We start from the raw sequence: 27,146 nt of genomic DNA, 5'->3' as shown, positions 1-27,146 counted from the left end.
TCTATTTTACCCTGAAGAAGTGCTGGTTAACCCAGTGTCTCTGCCTCGAGGTGAACAGAGCTGAGTTGCCATCATTAACCTCTCAATTCCCACTGAGAGCACTTGAACGCTGCTCTGGAAGCCAAGTGAGAGATTCAAATATATTTTTATTAAAAAGGCAGCGTTTTACCCTCCAAAAACATTTCACCACACTCTGAACTCTTCTCCATCCCCTCACACTGTGTGAGATGTTTGATGAATGTTGTGTTCTGTAATTTTTGTCATGTTCTGTAATTTTAATTCTCATAAAAAGCAGTTTCCACACTATTAACACCACGTTGCTAACTCCAATACAAAATTCTCTCCTCCTTACTCACTAATTTCAGTTAATCAGCACCAAAACTGCAGAGGTTTGCATCAGTTATTACAGTTGTACAAACACTTAAAACTGAAGCTGAAATCTTAACTTTGTACCAGGACCCAACAGAATTATTGTTAAAAATCCATGTAAACTTTATGACAGAAAGAAGAGACAAAACACTCACCCCATCATAGAGAGAAATGGAACTCATGTGGTTCTTGGAAATGGAAATGCTGCCTTGGTGGGGATCACAGAACAGAATTCCATCGGAAAAGAAATACAATTTGCCTAGAATTTGAAGGAAAAATAATTGTATGAGGTATAAATCAACATTTCAGCTCCTCACGATGACTGTCTCTTCTTCCTGAGGAAGAATTCTATGCTCCTGCAGGATTTTGTTGTATTTAACAAGCAGTAAATTTGATTTGGGTAATATTTAGTGAGCACAACCTTTCAGCCTTTACTGGATCCACACTACCAAGGGCAGGAATCGTGACTACCACTGCATCTGAGTTCATCTGACCCCACAGAACCACTTCTCATAAATATTCTGTGGCATTTTTTTAAAATTAAAAGCAAAGAAATTCCATCCTGTCAAATTTCAAACTTCCAGAAATACAAAACTGACAATACAAGAACTCAAGTAACGATTGCATCTCAAACAGTAGGAAGTTTAAGCATTGTAACAAACTAAACAGCATAAAAACCTTTAAGCGGAAAATTTAAACACTAAGTTTAATTTAAACTTTAAAAATTAACTTAAAATATCCTTTTTAAATTGAAGTTTGACTTAATAATAAAATTTAAAAATAAAATTTAACTTAATAATAAAATTTTAATTTAAAATTTGACTTAATAATTATATTTTAAATTAAAATTTAACTTAATAACTAAAAATTTTTGAGCAACCTGGGCTAGTGGAAGGTGTCCCTGCCCATAGCAAGGCATTGGAACTAAATGTTCCTTAAGGTCCTTTCCAACCTGAACTATTCCATGAATTTTATGCAGTTTTTGCACCTCATAGTGCCAGACTACAGGGCTGCAACTTCAGCAGAGCCCGAATTTGAGCACAACAAACTGGGGAACAAAATCAACTTCACTTAACACCTAAAAAAAAAAAATCTCACACTTCTTGCAATGTTTCATAATGGTCTTTATAGCACTTACTTGTAACTCTCCAACTCAGGAGTAAGTAAAACACTGAACTTCACAGATTTCCACAAAAAAAACCCAGTAAATTGCTCCTTTGGGGCACACAGAGCTCCAAAATTTAAAAAAAAATGCAGCATTCTCCAGTTATTTACTGAGTGAAGGAGTGCCTACAGCACTGCATTGCAAAACAGCTGAATATCACACTCTGCATTAACCTCTTCTCTTTGAAATCTGATCAATTAGAGCAAAAGCAGCTTCCCTTATGTGAGGGTTGCTGTTTAATTGCCTTGCACATCATTATTTATCCTCAACACTCCAGGGCAAAGACAATAAAACTGAAGGTTCTCCTCTAAAGACTGTCAGCTCCAAACACTTAATGTCAGATAAGTGACAAAGTCATTTATCAGCACTGTGACACCACCACCTTCTCTGTATAAAATATATATATAGAATATAGAAGTACTGTGGTTTAAAAAGTATCTATTGAAGGTATGAGGAGGGAGGAAAATCTAACAGTCCTATCAAATTGTCTTCAGTCCTATTCCTGTGATACTCATGTTATTTAAGTTCTTGAAGAAAAAGGCACCAAAAGAGGAGGAATAATCCAAGGCTGCTGCCAGGGATCTTGTGTCAAAAAGCTGTAACTGGACTGGATCTGAGAAGGACCAAAATCTGGCATTTTTCTGAACCACAGTGAGTACCTGTGCTGACAAACTCTGAATTCCTGAGAGAAAATGCCAGCAGCAGAAAACTGGAACGTGTCAGCTCCAGGAGGAGGCTTTGAGAGGAGTATTTGCCTCCTCCTCCTGCCCACAGCACTTCTGCAATGGCAGATCTTTCCAACCTCATGTTTGTAAGAGACAGAAAAGGCAGAAAACATCTGGCACCTCATCTGTTAGGGACAGGAAGAGCCAGTCTGTGCATGTTCTGAATGTGAGCTATGGGGAAAAGCCACCTCCCAGTCCTGCAAAGCTTCAGTGACCAAAGCTCAGCAGGAATTCTCCTTCCAGGACCAGGATTTTCAGGCAGAGGTTGGGGACAAAAGAACCAGACATGGAATTAAACACAAGAGACTTGTAAAGGCAAATTGAAAGTTTAAGATGATGGCACAGTTTGGCTCGTCAGAGTGTGAATCCCAGAATCTCTCTCTTGTTTAAAAACAAAACAAAAACTGACAAAACAAGAAAAAACAAGAAAAAAAAAGCCAAGAAAACCCTAGATCTCACCTTCTGCAGGCATGGCCTGTGGATTGCTGGAACAGATATAAACTCCATCACCCCCAGTGAGTAAAGTGCCCAGGAAAGATTTGTCTTCCTGCACAGGAAAAAACAAACAGCAACATCACAGACTGGATCGAGGACCAATCCAGGCTGAAACATTTTCTCCTGCTTTTGCTCCAAGAGAAAATATTTAATTTTCAAACAGCATCTGTCAAGAACTTTTAAAATAGTTTTATCCTGCATAGATACAGAAGGACCAGGAAAACAGAGCAAGGCAAAAGGATAATTTTTAAAAGCCTTCCCCCCCATTTTGGTTTTGCCAGCAGCTACAAAGTTACAAGTTATTGTCACAACCACAAGGCTGAGCTTTTTGTTTTTAGTTTGTCAATCTACTGAGCTAGAAGTATATTACATGAAAATAAATCTATTTATAATGAACATTCCTGGGAACCACAAATTACACCACAAATGTGAAACTCATGTGATTTAAGACGTTCCCAGATTCCAAACTCTTTTTTTTTTTTTCCTAGTGCTTAGAGTGTTTTCTTTTAGACATTAGCATGCTAATTAAGTTAAAAGAAAGTTGCATCAAGTTTTAGGGGCTTTTGGAAACCCATGAGCTCTATGGGTAGTGTTTAGTGATACTTCCATGAAATCATAGTTTTATTAGGACTCTTTTTGCTCTTGGGTTTTGTGATTCTTTGAAATAAAGAAACCCTCAAACTTTTACACACAATATATTATTTTGTATGTCAAAGTTTGAAAAAGGCAAGTTTTGTAGAAGAGAAGTAACACACATAACAAAAAGAGTGTTTGGTAGTAGCTCAAGCTTCTCAAATACTGGTTCAACAAAGTGTAACTTCTTTAGATTAACAAAAATATTTAATTTTACCTTCAATACTTGCTGTGCCTTTTCAGACAGTTTCACATCACTGTCTTCAACCTGCAGCCAGAAACAGCTTCCATTTGAATTGTGATTTATATAAATAAAGTAAATCTAACATTAAATAAAAGGCATTAAAGAAGTTTTGAGGCCAACAAGAACCTCAGGTACCACAGACAGAAAAAGTCCTAAGCCCAGAGTGTTTCAAAACCAATTTTGTGCTCTTAATACTGTGTTACCATGGGACCAAAATAATTTCTTGCACCATTTTCTCCCCATTAAATTATTTTATGACTAAAATAATATTATATAGGTGAAAAGCATGCAATTTTATTTTTTATTACTGTTCAAGCATGCATTGCCAAAGGGTAATGCCCAGCTTTGTCATATTCTTTGGAATTCTATCTCACACAGAGTAACTAGAGGTGCATTAGAGGTCTTGAACCTGAGTTTGCTTTCTTTTGGGGTGATCTAAAATGCCCCAAAATAAACAGAATTTTCCAAAATCATACTGTGCACCTCAAAAACCTCCCAGACCTTTAACCAGCTGAAAATCCAATGAGGTGAAAATGAAATAATTTAAAACTCGTGCTATGGATGGAACCATCAGCTTGTTTCCACTTAGTTTTTCACTTACTGTCCAAGTCTAAAAAAACAGGGTATGTTAATATTACAAAATTCTGTTTCAATGCTTAAGTTCCATATTTTCCCTCAGACATCCACACTCCAGACCAAGTTTTGCCTTGTGGATGAGCTGAGGCTGTGTGCTCTCACTCACCAGCCAGGAAGCAAATCTCGGGATAGCTGCGGTCAGGATAACGTGCCTCGAGTCTGGATGGATGCTGCCATCTGCAGGGAAGCCACGGGAAGCAAAGCAGAGGAATCAGGGAATTATTAAGGTTGGAAAAGACTTCCAAGGTCACCAAATCCAACCTTTGGCCTCATATCACTGTGGCCACTAGACTAATACCACCCATAGACTTCAGACTGCCCAGTATGTTACTTTTAAGACTCGAAATTTCTTTAGTAAATGTTAAAATCCTGTTATTTTAAGAATTTCTGAGTGTTTAAATGAAGCTTTCACAGCAGATTAACTCCCAGTTCACTTGTGCTCCGACATACACAGAGCTGCTACAGAGCTCCAAAGAAATCCCGATTTATTCTGATCTTTCCATGCCTTCTTCCATTGCTTTTAGTGCTCTAAACACATCAGGGTAACAGCAAAAACATCCACTGGAATTCCTCTGGCTTTCCCATCACAGCAAAGCCAACAGAAGGACAAGAGTGGTGCTGAATTTTAGAATTTAAACCGCTCACCTTTTTCTTTGACCTGTATCTGTGATGTCAGGAAGGACTCTGAAAACACAACAGATCCCAAGCATCCTCTTCCCGTGAGCAGGTCTGGAATGTCAAACACCATCATGGATGCCTGCAGCAACCCAGCAGTTGGAGGGAAGGGAAGAGAAAGCAGAACTTGAAATATTTCAATTGGAACAGCAAAATCTGTATTTTTCAAACATCCCAAACCACTATTTCTATATTGTGGTTAAAGCCTGAGATCGTAAATCTGTGTTACTGTTTTATTCTGAATTATGACTTCTTGTTAAACCTTTTCCAGCACCTAAAATCTCTCTCATCTCTCCCTTTACACTTGTGTTCACATAAAAATCTCACTATGCCCCAGGAAAACAGACACTTGAACTCTATATTTCTAATTAAATATATAAATATTATTATTTCTTACCGTTTTGATCAAACTGAGGCTGTCCTCATTATCTAACGGAGTAATTCTAGAACAACAATGATAATTAAATATTTAAACATTAGATCATCTTTCTGTGGCTCCACAGCAGCCAAAAAAGCTGTTTAATATTAAAATAAACACTTATTTGTGCAGGTCATTTCAGTCTATTAGTATGGGGTTTAAATAAGCACAAGTTTATGATATCAACTAAGTTAAAAGCATTTTTAAAAGGAAACTCTTAATGAGCTCAATGATGCTTCTACTCATTAACAGTTAATAAAATTAGTCTGCCCAACTGCTTTTTATTCCTTTTAATGTTTTTAAGATTCCACAGAATTACAGATAAGAAATCACTGAACTACATCATACACAAAAGCACTGAGCACATCTTGTATAAAATAATCAAACACAAGGGTTCCTGCAGGACAAAAATTAATTTATTAGTGTATGAAAAGCATTAATTAGTAACAAGAAGTTTTAAGATAGTGATACAAACCTGCCATGGTTGTTCACAGCCTGAATTTGAAAAGCGATTTTGGAGCTGTAGAAAAGAAATTGTACAGGTGAAATGTGTGGTTTATACTTTTAAATGGAAAAAATAAGCAGGAATAGACTTAAAGCAAAAGAAATTATTAAGAAAACTGGAAAATAGAATAATTATAAAGATTTTTAAAGGCTGAATGCCTTATGAAGTCTTGAAGTCTGGCAGTCAGTTTGAAATTAGTATTTTTCAGCTTGTAATTGGTATTTTTTTCCCCCAAAGAAGCCAATCCAGTGGGACCCTGAGCAATGAGGAACCCTGGAAATACACACCGTAAAGCAGATTTCAGCTGTGCTAAGCCAAGGGTGTCTAACACAGACAGGAGCACCTGCTCTGCCACCTCCTTTGCCTGAGAAAAAAAAAGGAAATAAAAGAATAAAATATCTTTTCCCATCCTTCCAAACCTCAGCAGCTCCAGGAGCAAATAAGATGAACAAGAGACACTAAACAGTAACACACTGATGCACCAGGCTAAAATTTGTCCTCTCACAGATCTCATTTTCCTTACTGTGAGGTCAGGAAAATTCATGACAAGATGGAAAACCGACTGGAGATGGGTAAAATTAGACACACTCTGAAATCTCTCTTTTATTTATTTTTTTTTTTTATAAACAGAATTCAGAGCCTGGTTGGAGGCCAGGATACCAACCTTGTGTTATTCCATTGAACGAAACATGGGAATTATTTTGGTTTTCATTTTGGTTTGCACGTAAATCTCATACTGCAAGCAATCCAAATCAACAATTACAGAGAGAGAACAATTACAGGGGGCTTCATTTACCTTGGATTCAGTGGAAGTTTTAGCATAGCACTCAATGCCAGCAAGCACAGCCTCTACAACAGCAGAATATATTTGCGACAACAGCGTACTGAAGAGAAATACAAACACAACATTTACTGGACAGGCAGAGTTTTCTTCCTCCTCTCTTTAAAGGAGCAGTTTTTCCTCTCATTGCACAACTCCCTTAATAATAAGGAAGGGGTCCTTGTTGAAATAAGTGGAGAAGTAGCTTTATAGTTAAGCTTTCTGTTTAAGAAAATTAAATTAGGGCAAGGAAATTGCTCAAATTACAGGATGTATTGGGGAAATAATTCTTGGCATGAATGTATCTGGTGCTTTTGTTGGTCAGGAATGAAAAATCTGTTTTACTGTTGATTTTTGCTGCAGTTGGGTTTAAGAATCACATCCTAAAAGCAGGGCTTGGAGCACCCAGGACATAGGGGAATAGCTTCACATTGACAGGGGGGAGGGATAGATGGGATTTTGGGAAGGAATTGCTCCCTGTGAGGGTGGGAAGGCCCTGGAATGATTTCCCAGAGAAGCTGTGGCTGCCCCTGGATCCCTGGAAGTGTCCAAGACCAGGCTGGACAGGGCTTGGAGCAACCTGGGATAGTGGGAGGTGTCCCTGCTGTCCCTCCCTCTCCTGGCAGATTGGAATGAGATGATCTTTAAAGATCTCTTCCAACCCAAACCATTCCACAAAATCTCCACCCCAGCTCAGTCCAATTCCCTTCTTAAAAGGGGACTGAAAAAAATGTACAGAATTAGACCAAAGTCAGGTGGAGCCAGGAGTGACTTTCAGCCATTGACACAGCTCCAGAACCACTGGGGAAAACCCACATGTGCCCAACCAAGGAACATCAGTCTCTGTTTTCCTGCTAAATCACAACAAAAAGATGAGCAGATCAACAAAATCAGTCCCTAAATTTTAAGTTTTCTCATTACTTCACTGCCAATACTGAGGGAGGGAAGAGGGGGGAGGAAAGAGAAGGATACAGCATTTAAGCCAAATGCAAAGCATTCCTGAAGGATGGAAAAAAATCAGCTGAAGATCCCAAACAGGGAAGAACCTCAAAATGCACCAAAGCTTGATTATCCCCAACAGCAGCAAGTGATTTTAAAATTCAGCTTTTTCACTATTTTTTCAGGTTTCTGGATTGCAATTTCCTGTGCTTTCATATGCACTTAGTATGTTTTCACTGCACCCAGTAAATAAATGTAATTCCTTTATATTATAATTCTTACAGACTTTGTAACCATTCTTATTTTCCATCAAATTCACATATATATTTGCAAGAAAACACTTCAGTGAGGTGTCCTTTATCTTATTCTTTTTCCCATTTAAATATTTTAAAGCTATCAGTGGGAAAAAAATTTTAAAAAATCACAGGATTTCTCTTGTGTTGCTTTTGAAGCATTTTCTTAAAATAAAAATAAAACCACAAAATTAATCCCAGTTTATCCTCCAATTTACAGCATTGGCTTATGTACTCCAAGCAATCAGTACAGCCAAATTTGGAATGAAAAGTGTTCATAGAACACTTTTTATTTCACTTTTTATAAAATATTGACAACTGTAAGAAGCAGTTACAGGACTCAACTGCAAACTAAGTCAGGTTTGTCAAAAAAAGCCAATTATGCTACTGTTGAAATTAGATTATTTGAACCAATACAGGGATGCTTCCAAGAAAAAGATATTCCTTTATAATTACTGCCTTTATCAATCCATGATTTGTTTAGAGTTTCTCTACTCATCTTGATTACAATGTATTTAGTACAAAGGATATTTGAAGGAGGACAAAAAAAAAACGTTTGAGCAGAATGTAAATGCAAGAAAAAATACCTGCTGGAGTTCCATTTTCTCTAAAACAAAGGAAAATCTGCTGCTCAGTGCAATAACTCCATTTTTATGTCTCACATTTACCAAGAGTCAATAGTATTTAGTGTGACAGTACTGACACATCTTGAATATCTTTAATATCTTGCTACCAGGTGATACAGCTTTGCAGAAGCAAAAACAGGCTCCTAAAATGATCCCAACTAACAAGGAGGACAAAATCTCTAAGGAAAGGTTTGGTTTATCAAGAGAGAGAGGAGGACCAAAGCAGATTATCTACTGTGTTTTCCAAGCTGGACAAGGATCTACAACATGCAGAGGAAGTGGACGTCAACATGGATAAATAATTGATTTTGAAAAGGTTAAAACAAGCAGAAGCTTTGCAGCTTCCCAACTTCTGGGAAAAAATTAACTTTGACAGAACCTTAACACAGTGAATTTCTTCAGAAGTTTGAGTGTTCCCTGTTGGCATTTTCACTAAGCATCAGAAATCTTACACATGGTTAATGAAACAAATCAAAAAATTACGTTTTCTTCTACCTGTGCAAAATGCTACAGTGTGAGAGACTTTTCTCCCTTGGTTTTACTTGCAGGATCTTAAAAAGTTATTCAAGTAGCTGTTAACACTTTCTTTTAACTACAATTTGAGCAAAATTTACTAATATTTCCTTTCCTACTCTGCTGCTGTCACACTAACTACTCCTCATGTACCCACTGAAACTCCTCACAAGCATTTTGCCTTTGAAACTCTGTCCCATGCACATTATTCTCAATAAAAATGTCTCTGCAAATGCCAACAGCCACTAAAAGCAGGTTTCACCTACTGCCACGAGGTAGGAAGAGAGAAGAGTTAAGGAATAATATAAAAAATTGCCAACTTACACTTGCTCAGCTTGCTTGTGCATCTCATTGTCATTTCCTGTATTAAAAACAAAAAAGGTTTGGTTTAAGTACTGTGAGAACATTTCTGCTGCACACCTTAAATGGAATTTATCCAGTATTTTATGCTACTAGGGCAAACACAGGCTGTAATTCCAATCCTCCAGCCATCCTCTCTTCAGCTTTTCTGAGCCCAGTACATTTTCAAGATAACCCTAAGGACTGACTTTATCCATGGATTCTTCCATTTAAAACACATAAGAAAAATGTTTTTTAAAAAATTTTACATGGATTATTTTTATTTGGGATTACAGCTACCATATCTCATTATACTGAGGATAAAAGACAGAAGTGAAAGAATTTTCTTCATCCTTCGAAAATCCTCAATTACTTGACCGTTACCAGTTTGAATTTCTCTATTTTGGAGACTGTTTTTTTTATAAATCTATATGAAACATGGACTTAAATATTTGTTTAATGCTTTAAAAAGGGTCTGCACACTGAGATTTGAAAGATTTTATGTTTAACACTCAGATCTGACAGATTTTACCCACAAAATCTGCTAAGATTTCATGCACTGGCTACAGAATCTACCACTCCATGGCCTGATGCTTATAAAGGAAGCAAAGCTTTTAATTTGCTACAAATTTTCATGGAATCAGAGGTAAAAACTGCCTTGGTGTATTTAATGCACTTACCCAGGAAAGGAATGTGAGTGGCTCCAAAAAAATAGGTCCTTGAACAAGCCAGAGGTCCCTTTGGAGATACACACTGCACTACCTAGCAGTCAGTATTAATGAGATAAAAAAGACATCAGTAAAACAAATTGGTGCAATAATTAACAATTAACTACGTTCCCCTTAAGTCTTCTAAGCACTGACAGACTACAGAAGTTTACAACACAGACGGAACTGGATTGTGAAAAAGCAACTTACGTTTTCAAAGGTCTATTTCACTTTTGACTTGACCTGAATGGTTGAAAGACTTTGGAAAGGAGATGAGCTCTGACTTGTGTTTTCAATTTCCTATGTCAACTGCTCTTTTCATGAAGAGGAAAGTGTGTCAGGTTCCCATAACTATGCTGGCACTTGGTCTTATTTACTATTTTCATGATACCCTATTAAAACAGTATCACCTGTACCTGTAAATAAACCACCTTTTTAAGAACAGCATCAGAATCTGAGGACAACAGACGGAGCAAGTACATCAGAATAACACAGTACTTGCATTTGCAAAGGTATCAAATGGAATCTTATTGTTAACAAGGGAAGGAAAGACAGAACTGAAAGTGTTTTTACAGAAACAGTGTTAGAGCAGCAAATGGAGGATGAGATTTCACCAAGATGCAAAACCACTCTTTTCTCAGGCTCTGGACACATGATTTGTGTCCAGAAGCCCCACGTCCATCCATCCCTGAGGCAGCTGCACATGAAATGCTGACAAGCTCATGAACTCATGGCCTCACTCATGCGCTCACTCCAGCATGGCCACATCCACCTGCTCAGGGCTCACACCACTCCCAGAGCCCCTGGAGGCAGCAGGGAGCTCTCTCCACACTCTACCTCTGTCCTCCTTCGCTGCCAGTTGCCTTCTGGAGCCACCCAGGCCCTCCAGCCAGAGGATCCCAATTCCCTGGGGTCGCCTGCCCAGGCACGGCCCCTGCGCCGCGGTGCAAGGAGCCACGGAGCTCAGCAAATGTTTAACAACCCAGCTTTTACTTGGAAATGGAAACAAGTTAATCTTTGCAACTTCATCAGAACAGTCCTGCAACTAGGAAAGGCTTTTCAGAGTTTCATCAATAGGTGTCTGAGCACAGGCTGGAATTTGGATACATGTAGGTATCCCACACAAAGGAGTTAACAAAAAAAAAAAGTGGCTTTTTGTTTCTTTTTTTAAGAAATGGCTAAGTGAATGTGATTAAAATACAATCTGTGTGTCACAGTTAAGAGTGTCACAGAAGGTTTTCACTTTGTGGCCAGGACACACACCTTCACAAAGGGTATTTCCCTCTCCCCCACCCATTTACAGCAAATGTTGTCTTTTTCCAAAGAATAAATTAATTTAACTCATTCAGCAGTCCCTGATTAAGAATCCAGTATGGTTTAACTTGGAAAGAGCAAGAAAAATTAAATTTGTTTCTTAAACTGATGGATTGCTAAGGTGCTTTATGTTAAGAAAAATTAAGTATTTAACTCATGGAAGACAGGCACAAAAAACATACAAAGAAAAAAGGAATACACAATGCTCCAAAATCTCAGATAACTTCCCCAAAGCCTTACCATATGCTTGGCAGTGCTTCCACCAAGGCCAGTGTTTCGAACCAGATGTCCTTCAGATGGAAAATTAAAGTTGCCAGAGTTCAAGTTTTCCTTCGTGGAGTGGCTGCCAAACAGGACAAAGGGCTGCCGGCTTGGGCTGAGGAGGAGAGAGGGAATCACCACCAAAATACTTGCAGGAAGTTTACAACCAACAAATGAAATCAAAGCTTTCAAGTGTGATGGACCAACTGCTGAATTTCTCACTAAAAGGAAAAAAATTACTAAAGCTGCACAAAGCTTCACAGTGAAACAACCAATTTCTAAAGAAAAAATCTACTTGCGTTAAAAAGATAATTTTTTTCAAATACAATGAATTTATCTCAAGGTTATTCCCAAATGCTCTTAGGAGATTCTTTTATCTTAAACTGCCTTGAAAAGCTGCTTAGTTTAAAATTCACCATCTTGAAAAACCCTGAAATGACCATGTTGGAAACAAACAAAACTATTTTGGGTTTAGTTCTGGCTTTGTGCCCAAGACTCAGCTGGAGAGGTCAAGGATTTTCTTTTCTTTATGGCAATGCAAACACCAGAGGATGCTGCCAGCAATAAAAGGGCATTGAACTCCACTGGCTTACTCCAAATACAGGAAAATGTGCAGAGATTGAAGTAGTTAAACAAACCCTGATTAGCTCTAAACAGCAAAATGTAGACTTGGCAACAGAACCTTCAGCTAAACAACGACTTTGGTTAAAACTCTCTCACAGAATCACAGGATGGCCTGGGTTGGAAGGGACCTTAAAGATAATCTCACTCCAACCCCTGCCATGGGCAAGGACATCTTCCACTATTCCAGGTTGTTCCAAGCCCCATCCCACCTTTCCCAGGGATGGAACTAACCATAATGCACAAAATTTCATGGTATATATAAGAACTACAGCATTTAAACACTTTGAAAATTCAGCTTATCCTTCCAGCAAGTGCCTTTGCACAGGTTTTTTTTCAGTATGAGATTTGATATACTGAGGTGATACCAAAAAAACAGTTTTAAGCATTATAGCATCAGGCATATGGAAATAAAATATTGAGGTGGTAAGTGACACCAGAGGGAATAACGGAATAATTACAAGAATAATTACCTGTTATCTGTTATATGGCTTGAGATCATGCCATGGCTGAAATAACTTCTGAATGGCTGTGAAGAATTGAAAACAAAAATTACTAAGAAGTACATCAACAGAAGTATGAAATACCCTACCACTAATAAAACCTGAATTATTCTTCTCAGAGAAAACTCCTGAACCCTCAAAAAATACTTCCAACCTCCACAAACTAACACAAACACCACTAAGTCTCTCATATTATTAAATCATTGAATGGTTTAGGTTGGGAGGGACCTTAAAGCTCATTTAGTTCCAACCCCCTTCCATGGGCAGGGACATCATACTATCCCAGAGGAAGCAACAAAATGCATCAAAAAAGCACCAAAAGGCTTTGAAATGCATCAAGAAAGCAACAAAACACTTCAAAAGCAACAGCCACCCCCAGAAATCCTGCGCTGTTCTCTCCCATGCTCAGTGCTACCCCCTCAGTTATGTTTGAGACGTGCAAACTGAACTTGTTAAGCCCTGCACATATCAGATTCCATCCAAATGCAAGTTAATCTACCTGCAAATATCTCCTGTGCAGATATAAATTGAATTATCAGCGAGCAAACACTCAACTGAATTACCCGAGCAATCCTAAGCCGTCATACCACGGATTTTTAAGGTGGGTGGTGACTTAAAAAACCCAAACCATGTGGTTTTTTACTCCTCAAACATGAAAAGTGAGATGGGATAGGGGAAAAAAAGCCCAAAAGAATGCTGAATAATTATTTCTTCTGCATGGATAACCAGCAGGATTCTCAAGGACTTCTGAAGCAAGCCTACCTCCCCCGCCTGAGATTCTGAGAGTTCCAGAATGAAGGGAATTTCAGTGTCAAAATTAGCAAAAAAGTTGGTCCACTGGTGCTCAAAAATCATTAAATCCTGGAAGGAAAATATTTGACATTACTTCCTTAGGCAAGAAAAATGAAGGCAAAGGTGACATTTCACTGGAATGAAACAATTAGCTTAGGAAAATGAATATATTTTAGAAGATAAGGATGTTCTGCTGTGTTTCAGGGTGTCTTTTTGTGGGTGTGTGGTTTATGTTCACTTTTTTCAGAAAATTGAAGTCAATTTAACGACAACATTCAGGATGAAAATTTAAATTATGGTTAATAGGTCTGCTCAGAGTGCAGGACCAGTCCCAAACATTAATCTCACTTCCAAACAGAAAGGGGAAGTGAAATATAACAGAGTGATTACTTAGACTGAGAGCCTTGTAAAAACTCTATGATATTTTAATTTTCATTACAGCAGCTGATTGAACAACCAAATTGGTGTGAGCTACCAATATTTTATTAATAAAGGATAATTACTGCTGAATTTCATACATATTAAATTGCTGTCAAGCTAGAAATAGATAAAAATTAATATAGAACAATAATTATAAAATATAATAAATTAAATATAATAAATAAATAAAATATAATAAATTTTATAATAAATTATAAAATATATAAAAATATACAATTACGGTATAAATACTAATAAATTATATAAATTATAATAATAAATTATAATTTATAATAATAAATGACATTTATTTATTCTATTTATATATTTAATATATTAATACTATTTAATAATATTAAATATTAATATTTAATAAATAATAATATTTATATATTTAATTTATAATAATAAATTATAATTTATTATTATAAATACTACTAATTTTTACAATACTTTCTGCTCTAGCACTGAGATCAGAGCATGGCATTAATGTGAGAATCCTTTCCCACTGTTTGTATTTCCCAAAGCATCAGGGCAGCCACTGAGTGGCACTGTTCCCCACTTAAAGGAGCTACAAAACATCTGAAAAGTGCTTTTTAGTCCTGGAAGAATGGTTGTGTGTTAAAGGGGATTTTTTTGTTAATCAGCACAAAACCACAGCAGTTTCATGTATTTTGTACATGGTTTAATGACATGAAGGAAAACTTTTAGAAGATTTTCAGACAAAGCAATAAATTCAAGGAAACCAAGACAAGTTATTTTAGTGTTTTGCACAGTTTGTAGTAGATTTAAGGAATGGGGGGAGACCCTGCAAGCAGCAGCAGGCACAACCTGTAGATTCAGCCCATAAACTTAATGAAAACCAAACAAAATCACAACACTTTTACTCTGTGGTTACACCAAGCAGGAGCTGAGGCAAAACATTTCACCTGCATTACCTCAAAGAGCAAATCCTCCAAGGACACAGGATCCATTTTGCTATAGGTCTTCCACAAGTCAGCACTGACATCCATTAACTGAAAGAGATTTTAAAACACATTTCTGTGAAAAGCACCACAAAGAAGGCCATAAATTCTGGTTTAATCTGAGACAGCACTGGGGAACACTGCCCTGTCTAACAGTGCTCCTTAACTCTGATTTCTCAAATATTTTTACTCTGTTACAAAAGACCTGACCAGTGAGGGTCTGAACTCAGTGCAAAGCCTTCTTTGCAGCCTCCAAACAAATCATTTCACAAAATTTTTCAATTTAATAGTAGAGAATTGAATGAGCTGGTGCAGGAAAAAGGGCAAGATGAGTTTTCTGAGTTGAGACAGCCAAGAGTCGATTCCAGGGTTACTCATCCTGAGCATCAGCCAATACTTGCTCTAAACTGATGTAAATTCAGGCCAAGACAGTTTAACTTTGCAATACTTTCTTCCAAGTAGCAGGATGTTGCATATAAGAATATTATTTAAAAATATACTCTTAAGGGACACTTGTATCTGAATGATTCTGCATTTACAGGGTTGCCTATCATCCACTTAGTTAAAAAAGCAATACTGGCTGGAATTTTCTTAACCCACTGCTTTACAGTTATTCCAGGTACTCATGTAATTAGGGATGTTAATAATGATTTCCCAGGCCTCACTTCCATTCCATTCCTATAAATACAGTAAATTTTCTAAATTACAGCATCTTGAGCAACTTTGATTTCTCCAGTATAAGAGCAACTGCCTTTAAAAGACTGGGAAAAATAATGAATTACCATCCTTTGTTCACACTCAAATCTAAGAGAACACACAGCAGAGGGAAAATCTGAGAGGGAAAGTCTGAGCTAAAAAATGCACCAAAAAACTCCCCTTTTAACAAAGGCAGAAGAATTAATTTAAAGATCATTTACAGTGATCCCAAATGCACTTTCAGCCTGGTCTCCTCCCCCATCAGTGACACAGAGCAGCTGCCTGACAGAACCAAACAAACACTTAAAAAGTTAGGAATGTCACTTCCCATTTGAAATCCCCTCATGATTTCAAGGAGGAAGCAAGCAAGAACTCCAGCTGGAGCTGGCTGGACTGCCAGAACCAATATGATTTCTCTTAAAAAAGGAGTCCAAGAATTTTCCCTGCTCCTTTTTAAGCATTCAGGAGCGCCTGGAGACAGTATCAGCTCCCTGGATTACACAGGAGAGGTTCTGTCTGTGCCACCATGCCTGAACATTTTCTTCAGAACCTCTACAGATTTGTGAAAAGAACTGGGGTAATTAAAGGGCAACTGAAGACCCAGACAGCTCCTGAATTGCCAGTCAAATTTTCACTGACTCATTTCAGACATGAAGAAGGGCGACTGACTCTGTGTTAATGGTTTGGGCAGCTTCACACCACAAGGTGTTACAGTACCAGTGATGGAATGAAAAAAGCCCTGAAGAAAGGAACCAGTAGGAAAACAAGGGTGCTCAGAAAAGAATAGGAACTCTCAGAGCCTATTTCTGAGCAAGCATGTACAATTCTAGATATGATGAGACTTTAACAACGGCACCATTAATTCTCTGGAGGTTTTCCAGCTATCAGGAGTCAGACAAAAGCCCATTGTGGCTGTAAAAATGGAGGAGTGATAAGAAAAATGGAACATCTGCATTGCTGTGGCAGAGGTTCAAAAAATGAAATCAAAGAAGCTTTAAACAAGCACAGAAATGCAAAGCTATCATCTGAAAATGTTGTTCAGAGCATTAATAAATGGGCAAATCAATGACATAAGTTGCTCAGAGTGAAACAGCAAATCATTATTAAATAGAGGAGCAATTAAATCCTGACTGTTGCCCTATTCAGCAGGGTATGATGACCCATGAACATACAATGTCAGTGAGAAGAGATGTATCTCTTCAATCAAAAAGAGTGACCCAAGAAATAATCTTTCCTTATTTTCAGAGCTCATCTCACAGTGTTTGTCACTAACCAGCTCCTTCTGCTCTGCACCTGAAGATCTAAAACACTTCTAAAAAAAATTAAGGGTAAAAGAATCCATCTAGGCATAAAAAAATTGGTTATTGGTAGAGGTGGCTTTAGAGAGAAAGGAAAGTTCTAAATCACAGCAGAGACCTGGAGAGAATGTCCAAATAATGGTTTATCCAGGAAAAAGTGCTGTGTATCCCAGAACAGAATCTCAGCAACACCACAGAGTCTCTATCCTATCACAGTTTTACAAGATCCCAAAAAACTTCATCCAATTTAGCAGCTCACTTGAGCAGTGAGTCAGGACCAGATCATCTCAAAAAGCGCTTTCCAAACAAAAGAATTCCATGAGTAACTCCTGCTTCAGAAAGGAAATGACAAAAGGAAGCACTCACTTCATATTTCATGGTGAAGAAGCCGTCGCCCCCGATCCCCTCAAGCGCGAAGGCCTGGACAATCGGCCACTTCTCCACGATGAACATGTCAAATATCTGCAGGTGGCCTGCAAAGCAAACACAGCAACGTTCCCTCAGAAATCCTGGCACTCCAGCTCTCCCTGAGTTCTTGGGATTCACAGAGGGTCTCATTTATCACATCTTTGTACAACTGAAAAGCTTTAAGTGAAATATAATTTTGTGCAGAAGCTCCTCTAACCCCTAAATTTTGTCCCTTTTTCTCTGGATATTTCACATGTCCTTGCAAACTTCATTATAAGCTGATTAACAATTAAAATTCAAGATAATAAATAGGGAGTTTTGTTTACACAGTTCCTCAAATACTTGGCCTGATGTAAATACTGTCAGCATCACAGAATCCTGGAATGGTTTGGATGGGAAAAGACTTTAAAGTTCATCCCACTCCAGCCCCTGTCATGGTCAGGGACACCTTCTACAATCCCAGGTTCTTCCAAGCCCTGTCCAACCTGGCTTTGGACAATTCCAGGGATCCAGGGGCAGCCACAGCTTCACTGGGTACCCTGTGCCAGGGCCTCCCCACCCTCACAGGGAGGAATTTCTTCCATCATCCCCATTTAATCAGAATTTCAAGTTGGGGGAGAAGAAAACTCTTCCTCCTGGCACTTCTACTAATGACTTTCCAGGCAGTCAGAGCATATCACCCTTCCCTAAGGGAAGCAATAAAGCATTAGGAATAAAAAAAGAATGCAAGATTACATTGCTGAGGCTCAAGGCTGGCTCCAGATCCCAACAGGAAGCCGTGCAGGGCAGGTTTTTTTAGTTCTAAAAAAGGAAACTTGCATAAAGGAATGTTTATTCCTCCCTTCCATAAAGAAGGATTTATCTGGAGCTCCCATGGGAACAGAAAACTTCTGCAGCAGCTCAAGACACTGCTCTGAATGCAAATCATTTCTCTGCCTCACGCTGGGGGCATTCATTCTCCAAATGAACCCTGACAACTTCCAGTTCTCAGAAGGAAATTCAACTCTTAAGGAAAAAGAGGCTAAAAGGAAACTAATGACTTACTAATCCTTATTTCTCTCCTAAGGCAAGGAAATCTTCATTCCCCGCAGCTGCAGGGTGCAAAACACTTCCACCCTGAGCATAACCCACCCTACCTTGGCAGCTGTAGGGGATCCCAATGCGGCTGCAATCCCGAACCATGTCCACAAAGCTGGAAATCTTGAATTCCTCTGCAGCTTCTTCATCTTCATACTAGAAGAAGGCATTTAAAATCAAACTGGATTAGGCATGCCCTAATTTGATTGGTAGGAAAGAGAAGATGCAGCATGTAAAGCACTAAAATATCACCTACAGCCTCCAGAAGCTCGAGCACCACTTTCTGTATTTTAGAAATCCCATCATGGCAGGGATATACTCAAGCCAAGCAAAGTTTTTAATCATAACATACAAAGGCATAATTATAGACTTTATTTTCAGCTTTCAGTGAAGTCTTTCAACATCTAGATTTGAAAGATGGAAGTAATTTTGATGATACCAACTGATGTGCCACGAAAAGCATGCCACTGAGGGAAAAAACATTAAAATAAGATACTGTATTACTAGCTAAACAACACTGAGCAAGGAAAATCAATGACAGAATAAGCGCCAGGGCACAGATTAGGCAATGAGAACCTGTTTTAGTCAGAGGGGGAAGTGCAAGAAAAGGAGGAGGCAAGAAGAGGAGAAACCCCTCATGTGACACTGAAGACTTCAGTAGACTGAAGACCAAATATCCTTACACAGAAAATTATAAAAACCAGACTGAATAGACAAATCACACAAAAGTCATTTTTATAACAGAACATAAACCTGAAAACACACTGACTTGGACATGAAAAGGAGTTTAGCAGCAAGTCTGGAACCAACAGGTCTAGCCCTGCTGGCTTCTTCAAGAGCCACTTCTTTTCTGGAGCAAGATCAGAAGGCAGAGCTGTTTTGCCTATTTTATTTTATTTCATTTTTATTCACAGCGCTCTGAGCTTCTTATCAAGGCAAATGACATGATTATGAACTTTTTGTAAGCTTCAGGGTACACCCAATACATTTATTTTGAGAACAAGTTCTTTTAAGTCAAGCCTGAATTTGAGATGCAGCCCCAGCTCCTCCATGGTGTGTTCATTCTCCCATCCCAGGAAGCCAGATCAAAGTTGCAGCTCAAAGCCAAGCCCAAAACAACTGCCAGTTTCTCAGGACTTAAAAATGTTATTGGAATAAGAACTTGGGTTTTGGCAGGGTGCTAAAGCTTTGCTCACAATCTGCTGCTGCAGGAATAAATATAGTCAATTCAACCGTGACACCCCAAAATTTACTACAGCAAATTCCACTATTTTATCCCATTTGGCCACTTTGAACATGGGCATTATTTTTTTAGTAATACAGGATTTTTTTCCCCAATGGCTAGGATATACTCTTAAATGCCAGTGGTCTACTTAAAGCAAGTAGGAAGGAAAAAAGGAAGGAGAAGTTCTATGTTTTTCCAAAGCCAGGTACAGCGCTACTATATTTATTTCTAAAATTCCTGCGATTTTTTGGTTTCATTTTTATGAAGTTATTTCTATCACTAAATTAAGTGCTTAAAAGCCACTGCAGGCAATTCTCCTGTAAACAGGATGCACTTAAAGCCTGACACAGCAAGCTTTTGTTTGTCTTTCAGCAGTAATATAGGAAACTGGCAATTCTTAAACATTGGGAATGTGACTGGAAGTGCTCAGTTCACTCATACCAAACAGCAGTGAAGCAGAACAGTATTTTCAGCTTCCAAAATCAAACCTTTCCCCTCATTTCCACCAAGAACAAGCTTTACTATGCCAATTACATCATTATTTCAAGGCAACGCTGTACGATTAAGGTTCCTGCTTACCACGATAAATCATATCAAAGCCCATAAGCAGATGAAGCTTAAAATTCAATAGCTGAGATTGCACTTGCACTGGCAACTGTGTGGTAAGAACTTCTCTCTTCCTGTTTCCAAAGTGCACGTGTTCTCCCAGCATCAGATTTGCCCTTTCAGCAGGGATTTTGGCAACAGAAAGGCCTTGTGAAGCCAGGCTTCAGGTTTAGCTGTGGCATGTTTTAACCTGGAGCTCAGCTGTTCTATCCTAACAAGAATTATCCCTCACTGCTGCACTCCTGGAATTGTATCCACAACAAGTTTTGGGATCTACGGACAAGGTATTTATAAACTGGAGCAAGATCAGTGGAGGGCCACCACAATCAGTGGGATGCAGCATTTGTCCCAGAAGGAGAGATCCAGCCTTGCTCAGGATCTGCACCTCAAACCCACCAAAATACCAAAATGTTACTGAGATGGTGAAGTCAGGCTCTCCACAGTGGCTGTAATAAAAGTCATGATTTAAAATGAGACAAGTTTGGGTTTGTCAAAAGGAAACACTTTTTCACTAGGAGAACAGTGGGAAAATGGAGCAGCCAGCCAGCAGAGGTTCTGCAGTCATCATCCTTGGATGCTTTCAACACCCAGCTGCAAAAAGACCTTGAGTAACCTGATCTGATCTCACCACTGAAGCAGGAGGTTGGACAAGATGATCTCCAGCGGTCCCTTGTAATCTGAATTATTTCCTAATTCTGTGATCTAAGATATCAACCAGACACATAAAAACACAATCAGTCTATTATAAGCCCCATCACTTCCAAGCTGGAAACTCAAGGGAACAAAAAAGGTTTCTCTCCCTGACTCTCCCATTAAGTTTTCCACTGGCTTCACTCACCATCACAAGCTCCAAACCCACTCCCTACAGAATTCAGTATAATTCTAACTTCAAAAAGGAACTACATAGAACTCAGTGTAGGAAGAAGCATTTCCAGTCTCCACTGGAATGAAAAAGTTCCTTATTCTACACCCAGATAAAGAGTATTTTCATTTTTTACTCCTCTAAAAATACTTCATAGCAATAAATGGACTTTTTTCTAGAATACTTTGACTTTTAAGTTCAAGATAAAACTCACATCAGTCATGGGATGTAGTGGAAGTGAGGTTAACAGTTCTCGACAGAAGGAACATTTTAACAGTTAAAATGCAAATACATAATGAAGTTTCTTCATTTTAAAGGACTTACTAAGCCCATCTTTTCTAACATTCTAAAACTACTGGCAGTCAGTGCAGACATTGCTTTGGCAGCAAACAAGGCTGATGTGGGAAATCTCAGCGCTGACTGTGATACTTGATTCACATTTTGCATTTTTCACAACCCACATTTTTTTCCTCATTAAAAGATCACTGACTCAGGTCAAAACAACAGCAATTAGTGGGAGAGAGGAGCAATTTGTCTTCACGCTCCAACAAATAAAAGTATTGACAACATATTCTTCTTGAACACTTTAGTAAATGCTTAATACCCAGATATCCACACATATCACTCCCCTGCTGAGGGGGAAAGAGAAAAAAGGCTTCTGGAAAGAATGTTTTTAAAAGTTTCACTTTAAGGATCACTTCATTAACAAGTTCATTAGCAAATCTTGTCTGCATTCATTTTTCACTTACCTCATTTTCAGTCAGACAGTGGAAATGCAAGTTCCTCCAGTGTGCCACATAGGGCAAAAGATGATTGTAATTCACAGGGTTGCAGTACAGATGAACACTGTCAGGTTTTATTAATATGATTATATCTGCAAGAAGCAGAACAAATATTCCAGCATCAGGACTCCACACACAAGAGAAACTGAACAGAAAACATTTTTTCAATCATGCACCTCATTAAAAAAGAAAACCGCTCAGCAATTCCTGATTTCTTTTAAACAAGCAGAAGAAACAGTTGGCAGCCACAGACAGTTCCAAGTACAAGAGCACTCGTTACTGTTCCAGACAAATGGGGGGTCATTCCCAAGTCTTGCACAGAACTTGCATCAGCCTGTCCTTTGTGCAGCCAAGAGGGTCAGGGTGAGTCTTCCCAGAGCACTTCCAGACCTCTAAACTCCAGCTGCTCTTGCCTGACATTACATCAGAGTTGCTTCAACCAAAAACTGTCAGCACCACAGCCCAAGGGGGAGATATCCAAAAGTTTCATGCAAATAAGGGAATAATAAGGAATAATAAGGCCACAGGGATTGGCCATATTCCAAGTATGACAAAGGTGAGTTAATGTGGTGAAGTAAAAAAAGAGCTCAAGTACTTTACAAGTGCAGAGATGTGATCACACAATGATTAATAACATGTACATATATTGACTGAACTAATGGGCTATAATTCTGTAAGTTTACAACATTTGAGATAAACTGTGGAGCACAAAACATATGAAATATCTATTTTTGTATTAAAAAAATACAATTTTTTTTTATATTTTTATTAATATTTATTTTATTTAAAAATCAGTCCTTCAGCAGTGTTTCTAAGAAGGTATTTTCAGGCATATACAGACAACTCAAGACTTAAATACCTTTGTTTTTTTTTCTAAGTCCCTTTTTCTGCTCATCTTCTGTCCAGAACAAGTAAAAATGTTGAGAACATTACTCACCATCCAGAACTTCCTCAGGAAAGCCTGTCCTTTCAAAGTCGTTGTTGTTCTGGTTGTACAAACCAAAGAGCAGATAATTTGCCAGTTCCCTGCACCCTTCATTGTATCGACTGTCTATCCCTGCAAAAGCAAAACCACAGGAGAATTACTGTGTGTCCTACCACTGCACACCTGAAAAGTTTATTTTCCTCCTCAATTTATTAAACTTTAATTTATTAAATTACATTTATTTAATTTAATTTATTAGAATTTTAATTTATTAAATTTTAAAGCAGGAGTATGAACTCAGCTCCTCAACTGAACACACTGAAAGAACAGGATAGGGAAAAAGGAGTTTTTTCAAGATCACTGCCACATGCTGACATCTCCCTTTCAACCTATATCTAAAAGTATTCCTTAAAAAATTTAAATGTCTTGTTTTCTGCAGTGGTCTGCATCAAAAATTCTGTTTTTTCTAGTAATTCAAACATCTGTCTGGATGCAGGATGCATTCTAATTAATATGTTCTTGATTGAAGCTTCCTAACAAACTAATCCCATGACCCAAATCTCCTGCTTTAGAATACATGATTAAACATTATCTTGTCAGTGTTATAGAGCAATCCCTGAGTCACCAGAGAGCCACTGCAGACTTCTGACAAATTGTGAAAAGAAGTTCTGACAAAACACACAGGGCACAAAGAGCTTCCAAGGAAACCTTTCCTGGTCCTTGGGAAAATTCAGTGAAAACAACTGAAGATCTGGAGCATGGAGAGATAGAAGATAAATACAAGAAGAAAGGAATGAGGTCACAGATTTAGAAACTATTTTCATCAATCTTCATCTCTCTGGATGACAGTCACAGTCATAATTCTACTATAATATATCCAGTTTTCTCAAACAAGTACAGCTGCACATAAAGCAGCATCCTTGCCATCCACATTTCACAGAAGTCACCAGTTTTTATTGCCAAGAAATTTCTCTAATGGCAAGTTTTCCTACCAAGTTATATTAGGATTCAGTGGAACAGTTACCAACAAATTAGGATTTGTTACCACTGCTAAAGGAGAGATCAGGGCATTGATAATGTAATAACAGGACCTGAACATCTGAGTTTCGGGACTTGAATTGGAAACCACACCAGTCAAGAGTCACCTGAACTTGGCAAAAATCAGAACAAACCTCAGGTTCTCCTATTTATGCTCCTTTTTCATGTGATGCTTCAGCTTTAAAGTGCAAACCAGATGATGTGTCTGCATCCAGCTACTGAATCCAGTATCTTAATAAACTCTTTGTTTGCTCAGTAACTTTGGGTAGCTCACATGTATTCCAAGGTATCTGATATTTGGTGGAAAGCTGTTTCACATCTGTCACAGCTTTCTCAGCCCTCAAAAAATTTTTCCTGCCATAATATTTGAATCCCTATTCTCCTGCAGCTTCTGAACTCTCATTCATATCTACCCCTCTATTTTATTTACATTTTCAGCCCCATGAAAGCAGGCACACCAATGTAATCTGGAATTCAATGGGACTCAACATACAAATATTGCTGCCAAAGCCCTCGTGTCTAGGTGGGATTTTAGTTACAAACAAGTAGAGACTCCCTTCTTTCAGGAAGAAACTGTCCCATTGTTTTAGGAAGCTCCATTTAAATGTAATCAGTCTCCCTGGAATCAGCTGCAGCCTTGGGAAGTGAGCACACACCATATCCTGAAGATAATCTGTTTCATGATTACCTGTGTAACTGAAGCATCTTCTGAAGCCTCAGAGGAGCAATAATCTGGCACAGACAGGTTGAGAGAGATGGAGGCGTTCAGCCTGGGCAAGAGAAGGCCCCAGAAAGATCTCAGAGCCCCTTCCAGGGCCTAAAGGGGCTCCAGGAGAGCTGGAGAGGGACTTGGGAGAAGGGCATGGAGTGACAGCACAAGGGGGAATGGCTTTGAACTGCCATAGGGCAGGGATAGATGGGATATTGGGAAGGAATTGTTCCCTGTGAGGGTGGGGAAGGGCTGGCACTGGGTATTCCCAGAGAAGCTGTGATTGCCCCTGGAAGTGCCCAAAGCCAGGCTGGACGAGGCTTGGAGCAATCTGGGATAGTGGGAGGTGTCCCTGCTCATCGCACAGATTTGGAACCATATGATCTTTAAGGTCCCTTCCAATCTAAACCATTCTATGATCCTGTGACTCTGATTCCTGGAAGATCAGAAGAAAAATGAGAAACTGCCCTCACTTAAAAAAAAAAAAAAAAAACAAAAAACACCCAGCTATGGTATCACCATCAATTGAAGAGTTTGAGTTTTTATCTGGGTACAGCAGCTTCAAGCAGGGAAGATCTTCCAAGCCAAAGCCTCTGGTTTTTCAGTTAATGACAGAAGGAGGGGAACAGAAAACAAAAAGATGTTAAAGGGGGACAGCTGACAGATTTAACTCTTAGAGTACACAGATGAATTTATTGCTTGCAAAGCATTCAGGGAAGGCATTTGTTTAACACAAAACCATGAATTCTGCAGCATATTTGGGATTTGTGATTTACTTGAATCTTTCAAGTATCCTATCCAGAGAGGAGCTTTCACACTGAGGCTTTACTGTTATTCTACAGAAACATATGGAGTTAAAGGAACAGATATAGCTAGCTGAAAACAAACAGGAAATGAAACAATGACCAAGATAAGATACCCCCGAGAGCGTATCAGGAGTCCTCCCCAGAACAATGGGCAAGGCCATTAATTAGGAAACCCCGACGCCTGTCTCCAGCTGAGCTGGGAGTTTGGAAACTCCCCCGCCTGTTCCCAGCTCCTCGCCGGGGTGCGGGCACACAATGAGTCAGTCCGAGCCCCGAGGAGCCGCTCCTGCTCCCCTTTCAGTTTGCTAAATTGGCAGAAAATATTCTGGCCAAATCCGGGGGGAAAATCTATCTGCTGGCTAAAGTGGGTGCAAGATACCAAACGGCACCAAGCAGTGATGTAAAACACACGTGGGGACAGCAGGGAGGGAGCAGCAGGGTGAGGCTGGAGGGAATGGACATATCACCTTTAGATATTGACCCAAAAGCAACACACAGTTCTGCAACTAATGGCAGAATAATCCTTAAAATGGGCTCTGTTTGGAAAGGGAATGGGATGAACAATCAGTGCTATGTACTAAATGTTTTTAGGATGTGGGAGAAACCCCAGTAGGGAGAGCTCTGTGAAGGATGGATATAATGGAGAAAAAATAATCTAAAGAATTAGATGAGAACAAAATTAAGGTAAAATAAAGATTTACTGGAACAGCCTTGAAAGTATCCCCACACTCTTTGAAGAGAATAAAAAATAAATACGAATATCTGCAAAAATTCAGCTGTGCTGAATGGTCAGTTTGATCCACAATCAGAGCAGTGACAATTCCAGTTACAGACACACCCTATTCACACTGAATGCACATCTTCAGAAATCAGAGCAACTGAACCATGAGCTGAAAATCTCTGGTGAAAGGCAAGGTGCCAAGAAACTATCACTATAACTATCACAAAAAATAGTTTACAGTATAATTTAAGTAGACCAGTTTGAACAGCAACACACTCAGCTGAGACATCACAGCTTTTTAAAGATATTTGACATACCAACCTCCAAATTCCTTTTTCCTGTCAGTAGTGAGGCCTTTTTTCCCCCAGTAAAGAACGCAGGAATGTTACCATGCAACCCCTTTAAAATCAGATTACAGGATACTTCTAAAAAAAATCAGCTGTAACTACATTTAAATACTTGTATCAACAGAGGTTCAGATCTCATTTCTCTCTGGGATCTCACAATGCTGGGTTTAATTTCAGTACAAATATTAATGAACTTGAAGCAAAGCTGTGGAAGTTTATACTGGTTTTATCTCATAGCCCAGTATGAAACTCGAGGTGAGGGAACTGCATTAACTCCAGGCCATTAAAAGCAGCCAAGTGAAACAGAACATGCCCTGACTGTAAAAAAACATAGTTGTGAGTATCCACTTTCCACACAAGTCAAGAGGACTCAGGACATAAAACTACATGGGTTTTTGTCATCTGAAGCTTGTATTTGATGACAGATTTAATGCATTTATAACAGTGACATGCCTGTTTAATGGAAGTTATGCCAGAAATTCTGCAGGCTACAGGAGCCAGGGCAGAGCAGACAAGAGCCCCATTGTGGGTGCTGAGAGATCAGGGCAAAGCACAAATCTCCCAACAAAACACACCACCTATATTTCCATACCACAAGTGCTTATTTATGAGGAGGTATGTTCTTATGACTAGAATTAAATCCTCCACGCGACACTGAGGATTACACA

At 38.7% G+C, this 27,146-nt stretch overlaps 1 protein-coding gene across 2 annotated transcripts in view; it reads right to left on the bottom strand.

Moving 5' to 3' along the window:
• Window positions 1–27,146, bottom strand: part of DNAAF9 (dynein axonemal assembly factor 9) — a 65,978-nt gene that overhangs the window by 28,335 nt on the left and 10,497 nt on the right. For both annotated transcript variants that reach the window (XM_023926645.2, XM_086890078.1), the window contains 19 exons: window positions 22,870–22,989; window positions 21,900–22,024; window positions 18,517–18,613; window positions 17,339–17,445; window positions 14,952–15,029; window positions 13,564–13,662; window positions 12,772–12,827; window positions 11,657–11,792; window positions 10,076–10,157; window positions 9,381–9,417; window positions 6,662–6,749; window positions 6,153–6,229; window positions 5,836–5,880; window positions 5,340–5,385; window positions 4,913–5,024; window positions 4,374–4,444; window positions 3,605–3,655; window positions 2,719–2,806; window positions 525–628 (listed from right to left, as the gene is read on the bottom strand). In XM_023926645.2, coding sequence (XP_023782413.2) covers window positions 525–628; window positions 2,719–2,806; window positions 3,605–3,655; window positions 4,374–4,444; window positions 4,913–5,024; window positions 5,340–5,385; window positions 5,836–5,880; window positions 6,153–6,229; window positions 6,662–6,749; window positions 9,381–9,417; window positions 10,076–10,157; window positions 11,657–11,792; window positions 12,772–12,827; window positions 13,564–13,662; window positions 14,952–15,029; window positions 17,339–17,445; window positions 18,517–18,613; window positions 21,900–22,024; window positions 22,870–22,989 — 1,619 coding nt within the window. The remainder of the gene's footprint in view (window positions 1–524; window positions 629–2,718; window positions 2,807–3,604; window positions 3,656–4,373; window positions 4,445–4,912; window positions 5,025–5,339; window positions 5,386–5,835; window positions 5,881–6,152; window positions 6,230–6,661; window positions 6,750–9,380; window positions 9,418–10,075; window positions 10,158–11,656; window positions 11,793–12,771; window positions 12,828–13,563; window positions 13,663–14,951; window positions 15,030–17,338; window positions 17,446–18,516; window positions 18,614–21,899; window positions 22,025–22,869; window positions 22,990–27,146) is intronic.

Source organism: Cyanistes caeruleus, chromosome 5, assembly GCF_971803275.1.
Source record: "Cyanistes caeruleus chromosome 5, bCyaCae1.hap1.1, whole genome shotgun sequence".
In the NCBI taxonomy this organism is placed as follows: Eukaryota; Metazoa; Chordata; class Aves; order Passeriformes; family Paridae; genus Cyanistes; species Cyanistes caeruleus.
The sequence above is the reverse complement of the archived record's forward strand: the minus strand, read 5'-3'. Positions and strand labels throughout refer to the sequence as shown.